Raw genomic sequence first — 12746 nt, 5'->3', positions numbered from 1 at the left:
CCCCCCCCCCCTCCTCGTCTCTGAGGACGGCACCAGCTGAGCTCAACATGTGGAAGGTAGCCAGAGAGAGAATGGACGTGTCTGCATGCCTGAGGGCTCAAACCTTTCTGCGTTTGAGTAAAAAGAAGAAGGGAAGAAAAAAAACACACACGTATTTGCTTGGGTTGAGGGCTGGACCGAACAATGGGGCGCGAGGTGTTTTTTAAGATTTGGGGTCAGCACTGCGGCGTCTCAGCTTCTCCGGGTTATTAGAGGCCATGTGTGAAAAGTCTCTGAAAATGTCCTGGTACGTCTCATCACCTGGAAGATATAAAAAAAAACAAGACATGAGCCTCAGCGCTGGGAGCTTCACATCTCTTAAAGCTGCAGAGACTCCCAACTCTTAGTTACAGTCGCCTATAAAAGTATTCACACCCCTGGAACCTTATTGCACTTTATTAGGATTCAGTTTGATAGACCAACTACTTGCTAAATGGAGGGAGAATTAAAACACTTTTTTTTTTTTTTAAAGATTATTGCAAATAAAAAAAATCTAAGAAATAAAAAGGTTTGTTAGAGAACAGAAGCGAACAAACAGCATCACAAAGACCCAGGAACACAGCGGACAGGTCAGGGGGAACGCAGGGTTCGGCTATAAAACTAACCAAACTACAAAACGTCTCACAGAGCTCTGTTAAAGCCATCATCCAAAATGGAAAGCGTACGGCACAACCGCAAACCTACCAAGATATGTCGGGTCCAGCAAAACCGACTGGGCTGTGGCAAGAAGAGCATGAATCAGAGAAGAGAAGCAGCCAGGAGGCCCGCGGTGACACTAAAGGAGCTGCAGACGTCTGCAGAGATGCACAACGCTACGCGCGATGGAAAAGGACTAGAACCCTGGATGCGTCGTGCTGCAGGGGGAAATGCTTCATCAACGACAACAAGCAAGTTGACCGGAGCTGATTCGAAGATGGATGAAGCTAAACTCAGGTAACCTGACTCAAGCCAGACGCATGTCTCGCTCCGCCTAGCTCCACTCACATCCATCTGGGACCTCTCCATAGGAATTGCCTTTATTGAAGGCTGAGCCTTATCAAAAATCCTTGCATATGATTGGATAAGCCACTTGTCTGTCATCTTTATTGACGTGCTATTTCAACCAGTCACACCGAAGCTAACCCGTGACGCTGATGACAGCGATGCAGAAAAAAAATGTGTTTGCGGCTCTAGTGGCACACGTTTTATTGACAGTGAGCTGACAGGAAGAAGGGGGAAGATAGGTGGCAAAGCCTTCAGAGCCGTTCTCTGATGTTCTTTTAATGAAACAATATTAGGTAGATTGTACAACACGGAAGAAATAGCAGCATCAATGTTAACGCTTGCTTCCTCGATGCGAGCCGCCATTGCTATCAAAACAGTCTCACGTCACGGTCCCTTCTCCACTACGTCACATCTATGAAACGCCAGCCCTGCGTTCTGATTGGCCAGACCATAAAATTGGTTGGAGAAATCACTTTTGATGGGCGATGTCCCAGATGTATGTGAGTGGAGCTAGGCGGAGCGACATGCGTCTGGCTTGAGTCAGGTTAAAACTCAGGGGCAAACCGGGAGGAAAAGCTGTCAGAGGCAGCAAAAGACACGAGACTGGAGCAGATGTTGACCTTCAAGCTGGAAAATGACCCCAGACATCCAACTAGATCTACAAAGTTAAGTCATAGACCTAAATCCAACTGGAAATCTATAGCAGGCCCTAAAAGATGCCTTTCACAGATTATCTCCATCCAATCATTTTGCTGGTCTATATGGGGGGGAAAAAAAGTGAAAAACAAAGGGGTTTGAATACTTTTGCAGGACATTGCGCTTCAATAGTATTTCAATCCAGTTGCTGCTGCTCCAAACAGCAACAAACCAAAAAGCTAAATCAACGGGTTCAGTATGTGTTTATCTCAAAGAACTCCAGCGACGGTTCCCCCATGAGCACATCAAACGAGCAGAAGCCCCGAAGCACAACGCGTGCAACACAACACAACACAACACAACACACACACACACACACACGGTGGCATGCACATGCAATTTACCTCTTAGCTTGCTGTAGGTGGCACACTGCGCAAGCAGTTGAGACCAGATGGACATCTCAGCGGGGAGAGGAGAGCACACAACAAAGACAGACAATGAAAAAGCAGAGCACTTCAAAACTGACCAGCAGACGAACACGTGTCACGTTTCCATTCCTCCATGAGCAAACCAAACCACCCCCCACCCCCCACTCCGACTCGCTCCCCTCAACACTGGACTGTGGAGCTTCACCAGGAGACAAAATGCAAATAAACTGAGAGGAGAGGCGTGGAACCCGACTAACCTTAGCTAATAAATACATTAAATATAACAGCTTAAAAGCCACTATTCACAGAATAGTGAGAAAAACAAAAACCAGCGAGCACGAAGCCCCGCCCTGGATTTAGCCTACATAGCTGGGAGAACAGCCACGCAGGGATTTTAGGTGTCATAAAGGTGCGAGGATCTCGAAATACACCCAGACTCTCTGGGAAAGGTTTGTTACATAACAGCCAAATGTTAAAAAACACATTTAGCTTCTTTTTTTTTTTTTATGTGTTTCTTTTCTGCCAACTTTGTTTGAAAGTGCCGATGTGCTTTTGGAGTGAATATAAACAGTGCACACACCCATGTATAAACGCCAGGTTTGTGTGATTTAAAATAGCGACACCGTGATGAGTCATTTCAAAAGGTTTTTCTCTTTTTCACTCTGTTAGATGGGAAAATGTAAAAAAAGAAATAAAGGTTGAAGCACCTTTAGTCATTCAGCTCTGCCATACCGCACCATGATGCTGCCACCACCGTGTTTCACCCTGATTATTAAGGTTCTGTCGTTGATTCTCGCTCCCATTTTTTTAGCTTTTGGAATCACAAACCAAAAGTTCAAGCTTGTTTTCTTTAGATCGTAACACATTCTCCCGCAAAGTTTTAGGATATTTTAACTAGTGTTGCACCGATACCGATACCATTATGGGACGGGGCTCCGATCCAGCACTAAAATGGTGATATCGGTACCGGCGAGTACCAACAAACAGGTCACCGATACCATTTTGATGTTTGTATGTCACTTGAAGGCAGCCTTCTCTCTCCTGACTACTATTATACATGTTCTATAAGTTCATGAAAGTTGCACTATTTTGGCATTTGAGAGCCAAAACTCAGGGTTTAAAAGAGATTATTCAATTATGAATGTAATTTTACTGTCTTACTGTTGCACTACTATTATACATGTCATAATTTCACATGGTATAATTTCAAGCCAAAATGTCTATTTTGGCCTTTGAGAGCCAAAAGGTTATTCAACTATTGTCACCCATTCCAGGTAGGCAATAAAAAGTTCTACTAACCTAAGTAGTGTGCAGTTCTTCATATATATATATATATATACACACACACACACACAACAATTTCAAACAGATGGTATCGGTATCGGCCAATACTGCACAGCCAGGTATCGGTATCGGGGCCAAAAAATGGCATCGGCACAACACTACTTTTAAACAAGACTGGATGTTTTATTTAGACAAAGGGAGTTTGTCCTGCAATCCTTCTCCTTAGTCCAGACATGTGGAAGATATAGGTGCTCATTATTAATATTATTGTTATTTTTTACATGTAGAGCATTTCAGCAAAAGGATGCAAAATGTCCAGCAAAAGAAGGACGGATTAACTTAATCAGAAATGCTCTAACTAATGGCAGCAAGACCCAAAGAAGACAGGATGCTGGATTTCAACAGAGTTACTTTAAGGCCGTGCACGCTTATGCAACCAGGTTGCTTCAGCTGTTATTTTTTTGCAGATTGCGTCCCTCTAACGGATGCGATGGCTCCTGTTGGTTGAACTTTTCAGCACCTTAGGTCACATTATAGGTGGGAGTGTTTCAAAGTGATTCATATCTGCTTTTAAATCACAAAAACCCAGCATCTTAACAACGGTGGGAACACATTTCAATATTTACAGTATAACTCAAAGTGCACCTGGAGCTTCTTTATAGGAAATGTCATTTTTTAAATCTTTGAGAATCACTACATTTCTTTTCGTCTTTTTCATGCTCCTTGCAGCCTGTGCTGTAAAACCGAGCAGAAATATTGTTCTGTTATCTGAGAAGTGGATTTTCACGTTTTAAGATCGGATTTCAGCTCTGCTAATCGTTCCACCCCTCCCATGGCCCAGTCGCTTATTTGATTCATTTTGGCCTGGATCCTCTTCTTGGCGTGGCCCCGGCCACCTCGCGCCCCGCCCGCCACCCCCCCGCATTCCAGCCCCTCCGAACTCGGACCTGATTGGCCGAACGCTCCGTCCATCTCCCGCATCTCTTTGTTCATCTTGGCGATCCTCAGCCTGAAAGGAAAGATGGGGACAGTCAGACCAGAGCTCGGCTGAGCTGGATTGCGGAGTTTCTCTCTCGACGGGAGTGCTTACAGAGTAACGATGTCGGCGTTGGCGTTGTCCACGGCGATGCCTATCGGGTCGTTTCCGTTCTTGTCTCGGGCGTTGTAGTCGGCTCCTCGTTTTAGGAACAGGCACACCAACCTGGATGAACACGTGAAGCAGATAAACGCTCGTTAATTTCATTGCACTTGTACTCCGGTTGTGATTTTTAGGTGCCTGTGTGGCTCGGACAGGTCTGCACTTTTAACTGAGCAGGAGTCAAAACGGGATTCAGGCATGTTTGTTGGGCGCTGTATAACAATCCTGTATTGAACGATTTCGTTCCAAGTCATTTCAAGAGTTGCTCTCCACTGACCTATATGAAAATCTAGGCAGGTGGTTTATGATGAGGATTTCCCAGGCAGGATATCCTCAGACTGGTTCAGTCACCAAACCTTAAAACCTCTTGGATTATTACTCCAGGTTTTTTTTCTCTCATGTTCTCCATGTAGGAAGTGGAAACAGATGCATTTGACACATCAAGTGTTTCATTTTCGTCTCCACAACAACAATAACTGCATACATCTCTACTTTAGTCAATAGGAAAACCTTCTTTGCAGTGATTAAAACATGTAGAAAAGCACTTTATGCTCTCTGTTAAGCATAGTAGAGGATTTTTGAGGCTGTGGGCCACGCGGCTAGTCCTTCACAGAGATACACAGCCTAAGCATCCCTAAGACACTGACATCAGTGGTGCTGGACTGTGGGAGGAACCCAGAGTACCTGGGAGGGAACCCACGTATGCATGGGGGAGAACATGCAGACTTCATGCAGCTTCTTTGCAGCCGTGGAGCAAAACAAAGGATAAATCAATGGAAAAGCAACTCATTCCCACCATTATATATGGTGGAAGATTTGTAATGCTGTGGTCCAGTTTCTCTCCCTGAGGCTCTGAAAGCCTCTGAACTGACGGGACGTTTCAGATAAAATGTGCCCTGTGACAGAAAGATGCCATCATTGGGCCATTCAACAGGATAAGGAGCCGAAACAAATGAACAAATCAACGCAGAGATCGTTTATTTGACGCAAAATCAACCAGCAATCCTATAGAAACTCTGTGGGACAATCTGAAGCGAAGATAGCATTAGAGAGGAAACAGGACTCTGGACCATCTGGAGAGATTTCACAATCAGCAGTGGTCAAAAAGCCTCTCTGTAGGCTGGAGTGCTATTGGCCGAGTGTCCTATTGGCAAAATGTGGCTGTTCACACTGAAAAAACAGAACTAAAAGTAAGTAAAATTTTCTTGAAATTAGTGCATTTGTCCCTGATTTGAGCAGGTAAATAAGATTATCTGCCAATGGAAGGAGTATTTTTACCCCTAAAATAAGATAATTAGATATAATGCACTTGAAATAAGTTGATGGAGATGAGTTGTTCCTATTTTAAGTGCAAAAATCTTATTCCATTGGCAAATTCTCTTATTTACCTGCTCAAATAAAGTACATATACACTCATTTCAAGAAAAAATTACTTATTTTTGTTCTGTTTTTGCAGTGCATTACCAGCAGTCGAGGTAATAGTTGAGGCTCTGGTGTCCCATGTGACACGTTTTCTTTTAACTTAACAGGGTTAATGTAATAAAAAAAATCTGTTTAGGATTATGCTAAAAGATGCATCTCCTTTGTCATATTTTCCACAGCTCAAACAAGATAAGCGTGAGTGGCGGGGTCCATAACGTGTATGAAAATATCACGGCAATGCAGTGTGACGAGAAAGAAACAGCTGCAAAAAGGATGTGCTCTTTTGAAAGTTTAAAAGTTTGTACAAAAAAAGTCAAAGCGTTTTCAGAAACCGCTTTGTTGTTTGTTGAGCTAATGGAGGCAGATAAAAGGAAACTGCACCGTAGTTGTGTTTCTATAACAGGAAACAACAACCTATCGCAGCTGAGAGAACAGTGTTAAATTCAACACCTACCTACATGACTTATTAGCTTGATGCACCAGCTAACACCACCATAGAAGCCTTGCAAACACTGGTAAAGGTCATTTAACAAAACGCCTCAGTGTTAGCGGTGTCTAAATAGTTCAGTTTTAGACTCGTCTCTCCAAAGAGAAGTCCTGCTCTTTGTCCACGTTCTCTCTGGCAAACTTCAGTTCGACCTTTATGTCCTTCTCAGAGAGAAAACATTTCCTTCCCATTGGAAGTTCAACTTAATCAGCCTCTTTCTGATTGTACAGGACTGCTCCTCATATCAGCAGTAGCAAGACCCAACTTCTGGATACATGACGACATTTTACAATTTTTTTGGAGGCTTCTTGCAATCAGCGCTCAGGTTGAACTTGCTTAGATGGCTGCGCCCATGCATGCTGCCGTTGCTTTGAATGTCCTCCACTTGTAGACTATTTTCTGCCCAGTGGATTGGCTGACATGCAATTCTTCTGAAACCTTTTTAAATCCATTACCAGACTCACAATATGTTACAAGCTTCTCTCTGAAAGTGCGGTAGATCTCACTAGGGTGTGCAATCTCACTTCAGCGCTCAGGAGCCCTCTACATTAAAGCTCTTTTAAAGTCCCTTTAACTTATCCGTACATCACCTGAGGAGTTTATCAGGCCATTAGCTGATCTAATCAGGGTGAAAAGGAAGCGCCATAACTGTCTGGAACTTTAAAACCAGTTTGAGGTTCAACAAAAGTCCTCTACGTATAAATGCTGCTTCCTGCTACAAAGTCTAAAAAGTTTCTTTCTCCTAGTTTAAAACTGAAAATAATAATAAGAATCAAGAATCTTTATTGTCATTATGCGTTACCACAATGACATTTTTTCTAAGGCTAAGAATCCACATAATTAAACATAACACGCTGTCACAACAAGACATCATCTTTTTTCAAGGTAATTACACTGGCCAACATCACTCTCTGGGGGACTTAAAGCAGGGAAATAGTCCTCAACAGCTAATAGACTCATTTTCAAGTCAAAAAGTGAGATAGCAGACAGCAGTACTGTTCTATAAATGTAGTTGCAGAAGTGGGCAATTTGCATGGGTGTCGGAACAGACGGTCCCCGAGAGAATAAGGTGTGCGAATATACATTTGCGAGTGAGAGACAGTATAATGATTTTCTTTGGATCAAGAGCCTGTGTAACCAGTAGTGTGCTCGCAACATGTAACAGACTATTAGCAGGGCTGATGGTTTGTTGATCTTTAGCAAGGGGCGATAGCCCTTACAGCTTTGGGAGGGAAGCTGTTTTTAAGTCTCTTAGTTTTGATCGATTCCCTGATGAAAGTGGGACAAAGAGTGAATTGCCTGTGTGGGTGGGATCTGTGGCAATTCGTCTGGCCCATTTCTGGAGTCGTGCAGCATAAACTGTGTCTAGGTCCTGTAGACGGCATCCCACAATCCCTTGTACTGCCCTTACCACCTGTGCTAAATCCTTCCTTTCATGTACTGTGCAGCTCCTGTACCACACTGTTACACTGGGACACACAATGCTTTCTATTGTAGCTCTGTAAAAGTTTATCAACAGCTTAGTGGAAAGTCCAGTCCGCTTCAATTTCCTGAGAAAGAAGAGCCATTGTTGGGCCTTCTTCACCCGGTGGGAGGTGTTTACAGTAAATACAGTAAAAAACAATTACATATAGGGATGCACTATATATATTGGCATTACTGGCCGATGTCATTTTCTAACATATTGGTATTGGCCCCGTAAGTAAAACTGGGCCGATATAATAACAAACAATATGCTTTTGCACCTGGTTACCATTTGTGTGTGCTTCAGGAGGGGGTTGGCCACGTGGTATTTGTTTCTTGTTTGGGCATGTGAAAGCGACAATACTGCAGTGCAGGATTGTAGGGTGACTGAAGAAGAAAAGCAATACCAGTGGTGTTGTTGCTTTGTAGGTGTTTAAAAGACATTTAGTTAAATGGTTCAATCTTACTGGGGGCTGTCATACAGTGACATGGGACCGCCGTTTGTGTGTCAGTGAGCATGTGGGAGTGGGTTGGTCGTACCCTGTGTGGCCCAGGATGGTGGCGTGGTGCAACGGCCCTTTCTTGTTGCTGTCCGCCTGGTTGACGTTGGCGCCATTCTGCAGGAGGAACTCACAGGCTGCCAGAGCGTTCTGGTCAAAACAGGAGCAAAATGTTAGAGAACAACCAGAAGTCTGGTAGGTGGTCTAACAGCTGTCATGGTGTGCAAAACTGCTTATTTTCACGTCATGTGCAAGCAACTCATGCAAAAAACCTACACCCTGTTTCTTTATATTTTTCATCCCATTTAGCTTTTGAAGTGGTTATCACTGTTAGCTCCCCAGGTTTTCTATCGTGCACTGTTTTACTTATTTTAAGTCCAGCACCTGAAGCTTTCCTAGAGATGTCTTTAACTGAATCTTTAGACACTGTTAAATGGTAGTCTATAGTTTAAAACATGGGAAGATTGCTGTGGTTCAGTGTAAATGATTTTTTCCCCCAAAAATCCTACTTAAAGGACAGGGACTTTTTTGTGTGAGTAGGTAACTTTACATCAGAGATGACAAAAATCATATGTGGGGTTTCCCAAGGGTCCATTCTGGGTCCCCTCCTCTTCAATATCTACATGTTCCCTCTAGCTCAGATTATAAAACAACAACATCAGCTACCATAACTATGCAGATGACACACAGCTCTACATCATGATGTCACCAGGTGACTATGAACCAGTTTAAGTGCTGAGCAAATACTTAGAAATCAATGCATGGATGTGCCAACATTTTCTTCAATTGAATAAAAACAAAACTGAAGTAATTATATTTGGACCTATAGACGAGCGATTAACAGTTAGCTCACAGCTTCAGTCGCTTCAGCTAAAAACCACTAATCAGGCCCGAAATCTGGGAGTAGTGATGGACTCAGACCTGAACCTCCAAAAGCATCTAAAGACAATTACAAGGTCGGCCTTCTATCCCCTGAAGAACATTTCCAGGATTAAAAGACGAATGTCTCAGCAGGATCTAGAAAAACTAATCCATGCATTTATTTTTAGTCGAATTGATTAATGCAACAGTGTTTTCACAGGTCTGCCTAAAAAGTGGATCAGACAGCTGCAGCTGATCTAGAACGCTGCTGCCTGCGTCCTCACTAAGACTAAGAAAGTAGAGCACATAACCCCAGTTCTAAAGTCCTTACACTGGCTCCCTGTATCTCAAAGAATATACTTTAAAATACTTCTGTTAGTCTATAAATCCCTGAATGGCTTAGCACCTAAATACATCACAGACTTGTTATCAGTGTATCAACCCTCCAGACCACTAAGGTCTTCTGGCTCCAGCCTACTCTGCATACCTAGAATGAGATCCAAATACGGAGAAGCAGCATTTAGTTCCTATGCTCCACTTATCTGGAACAAACTTCCAGAAAACTGTAAAAGTGCTGAAACCCTGCATTCCTTTAAATCGAGTTTCAATCAAGCTTGTAGTCCAACTTGTCTTATACTGTATCAGACCTGCTGCTACTGTTTCAATGCAATGTGCTCGGACTCTGTAATGTTTTCCCTCTGTATCTGTAATGCTTTATTTCCTCTGCTTGTTTTTGTTTTGATCATGTACAGCACTTTGAATCGTCTTATTACTGAAAAGTGCTTTATACCTAAACTTGCCTTGCCCTAAAGATTGGGGTATTTACTGTCACAGCCATATGTTTGAGCCCATCAGTGCATTAAAAGTGAGTTGAGTGTTGTCCTTACCACCGACACGGCCTGTATCAGCGGCGTGCTCGACTCCTCGGCCACGTTGACCCAGTTGACGTCAGCCCCGTGGGCCAGCGCGTCGGCCATGACGGGAAAGTTCTGCAGCGCTGCCGAGCGGTACAACAAGGCCCCGGGATGAAGGCCGCTGAGATCCTCCTCATCATTTTCCTCCCAGTCTGAGGACAGCAGGAGGTCCGTTTATGTTCATTAATTTTCTTTGCAACTGCGAAGGCTTTGTTTTAAAGGTTACACCGACCCCACCTTTATGAGAGCTTGAGTTGTTCTTTAGGATGTCACTGGGGCTGAGTCCTGAGGAGAGACAGACAGAGACAATAAAACCGGTCCTTCCTGCCTGCTGCCTCAACACGCACCCATAAAGCCCCGCAGGAAAATCCCTTTGGGAACACCACCGCTGCTGAGTCAGCAGGGACTGTAATTGTAGCTGTTTAATAAAATTAAAAAAACAGCGCAATTAAAGAGGGGAGGTACAGTGTCTAGCCAAAGTATTCGCATTTTGTTACATTGCAACCGTAAATTTCAGTGTATATTACTGTAGCGCAAACCAAAGTAGCGCATTTTTCTGAACTATCCAATCCAACTTTATTTATAAAGGTGACTTCCTCCACATGTCTCAAACCTTTTGCAGCTTCTAACAGGTTTTCTTCCAGGCTTGCCATTTAGGGGGATGGGCTGCGTTAGATTTATGCACCACATTTTGAGTACAGTTCTGGTGTATAAGATCGTCCCACCTGACTGCATCTCTGCAGCTCCTCCAAAGTTACAATGAGCCTTTTTGCTGCTTTTCTGGCCCAGGTTTGTCTTGTCAGTTTTTGAAGTTAGCCGTGTCTTGATGGGTTTAAAGCTGTGGAATAGCTGTGTCCGTTTTCAGACAATTGATTGAGAAGTAGCTCTGTGCAGCTTAGGATATTATTTTATAGCGTAAACCGTGGTTTAAACCTCTCCAGAGCTTGTTTTTGCTGTGCTCCTTGGTCTTCGTGATGCTGTTAATTCATTTATGTTCTCTAACAAACCTCTGAAACTTTAACAGAACAGCAGCTTTTTCTACTGAGATTAAATCACACACACAGGTGGACTACATTTACTTAAGTAAACTCTAAAGGTAATTGGTAAATTATTCAGATTTGTTTATTTGTATTTTTAAAAAACATGCATCTCATCTTACATTCCTTCCCCTTTACAATGATGCACCAGTATACCTTAGTCCACTTTGTGAAATCCCATTCAGATAAAGGACAGTTCGTAGCCGTAAAGTGACAAAGCGCAGAAAAGTGTGAGGGGTAGGACTACTTCAGCAATGCTTTCATCACTACGATCTGCTGTTTTACCTGTGAGCCGAGGCAGCGTGGCCCGGTTCGGCTTGGGTTTGAGAGCCGGCCGTGGAACATTATGCTCCTGGGTTGTGGCCCGGGTTCTCCTGGCGCTCGAGCGCCTCAGCACGGTGGTTCTGCCCGTCTCAGGCAGCTTCTGGATGAACTTCTTCTCGACGTACTTCGACCTAATCCACGACTCCTTATCTCCTCTGAGGAAGAGAAGAAAGAGATGTAAGTCTGCGACAGGTTTCTCAGAAACCGAGGCAACGTGAAACCAAGAGGGTTTTCTGACTTCACAAGCGCTCCGTCGTTGGGGCTGGCAGGTCTTTAAAAACAAGAACACACCTGTCTGAGGACGATCTTGACAAACTACTGAATTCTGACTAAAAACTATGTGCATTTAAAACTCAAAGAGTCGCTCTGTTTATTAAGTTTGAACTCTACCATGCCAAAAAACCCACGTCTGTCAGACAGCGTATTAATATCTCAGTCTGCAGCGTTGACAAAACAGCTTCAATTATCTGCATGAAAAAACCTGGGACTTCCTGCCTTCTGCAACCCAAAATGGTAAAGAGACGAGGAAGTCGAAGAATGTGTAGAATTAGTCACTGTCTGCTGATAACGCATTTCTGAGCCACCCAGATCTTTAAACAAAGCCTGCTTCTCCGCAGCTGAACAGCTGACCTTCATGATCCTTTTTAAAGAGCAGGACGACATACGACCTCATTAAGAAGCCCAGCAATGCCACCGCAGGACGGATAAATGATTCAGACTACAGGGGGACTACATTAAATGCGAGAAAAACTGAGATTTAACAGGAAAGAGTAAATGCTTTTATTTTCTTCAGCAATATCGTTGGTCAAAGATGATTTAAAACATAGAGCTGTACACTCTGCAGGTTAGATGTGATTTTTAAGCAATTGTTCACTGTCTACTGCAGGTCATCTTTGGCAGCTTAGTAAATGTTTAATAAGCTCCAACAACAATGGAAAAGTGACACTGAAGTTCAACAAGGTACATGAAAAATGTGGTTCGAGAAGCATCCAAATAATTAAGAATATTAATATACATTTCTGGATGGCTTTACAGATGTAAAAAACAAAACACATCAACATTGTGTGTCTGTGTTTTAGCTGATACTAAACACTTAAAGGAGTTTTATAACTCCTTTTGAATCAGGCTGCATCACATACATGCATACAGTGCCGGTTAAAAGGTTGAACTGATAACCAAACTCTTTTATAGACTATACTGCTAAGAGCATGGAGCACACCTCCAAATA

The 12746-nt window shown here is 43.2% G+C and overlaps 1 protein-coding gene across 1 annotated transcript; it reads right to left on the bottom strand.

The window, feature by feature from the left end:
- On the bottom strand, positions 1 to 11673 carry acap1 (ArfGAP with coiled-coil, ankyrin repeat and PH domains 1; the record flags this gene model as incomplete). The annotated part of the gene is given in 7 exon segments (XM_036146410.1): positions 1 to 300; positions 4319 to 4380; positions 4462 to 4572; positions 8423 to 8532; positions 10131 to 10309; positions 10395 to 10442; positions 11480 to 11673. Coding segments are annotated over 7 exon segments (802 nt in total), but the record flags the coding sequence as incomplete, so codon positions are not given.
- Between the last annotated feature and the right edge of the window lie 1073 nt (positions 11674 to 12746).

The sequence above is a fragment of the Fundulus heteroclitus genome, chromosome 14 (assembly GCF_011125445.2).
Source record: "Fundulus heteroclitus isolate FHET01 chromosome 14, MU-UCD_Fhet_4.1, whole genome shotgun sequence".
Classification (NCBI taxonomy): Eukaryota; Metazoa; Chordata; class Actinopteri; order Cyprinodontiformes; family Fundulidae; genus Fundulus; species Fundulus heteroclitus.
Note: the sequence above shows the minus strand (reverse complement) of the source record. Positions and strands in the feature narration are given on the sequence as shown.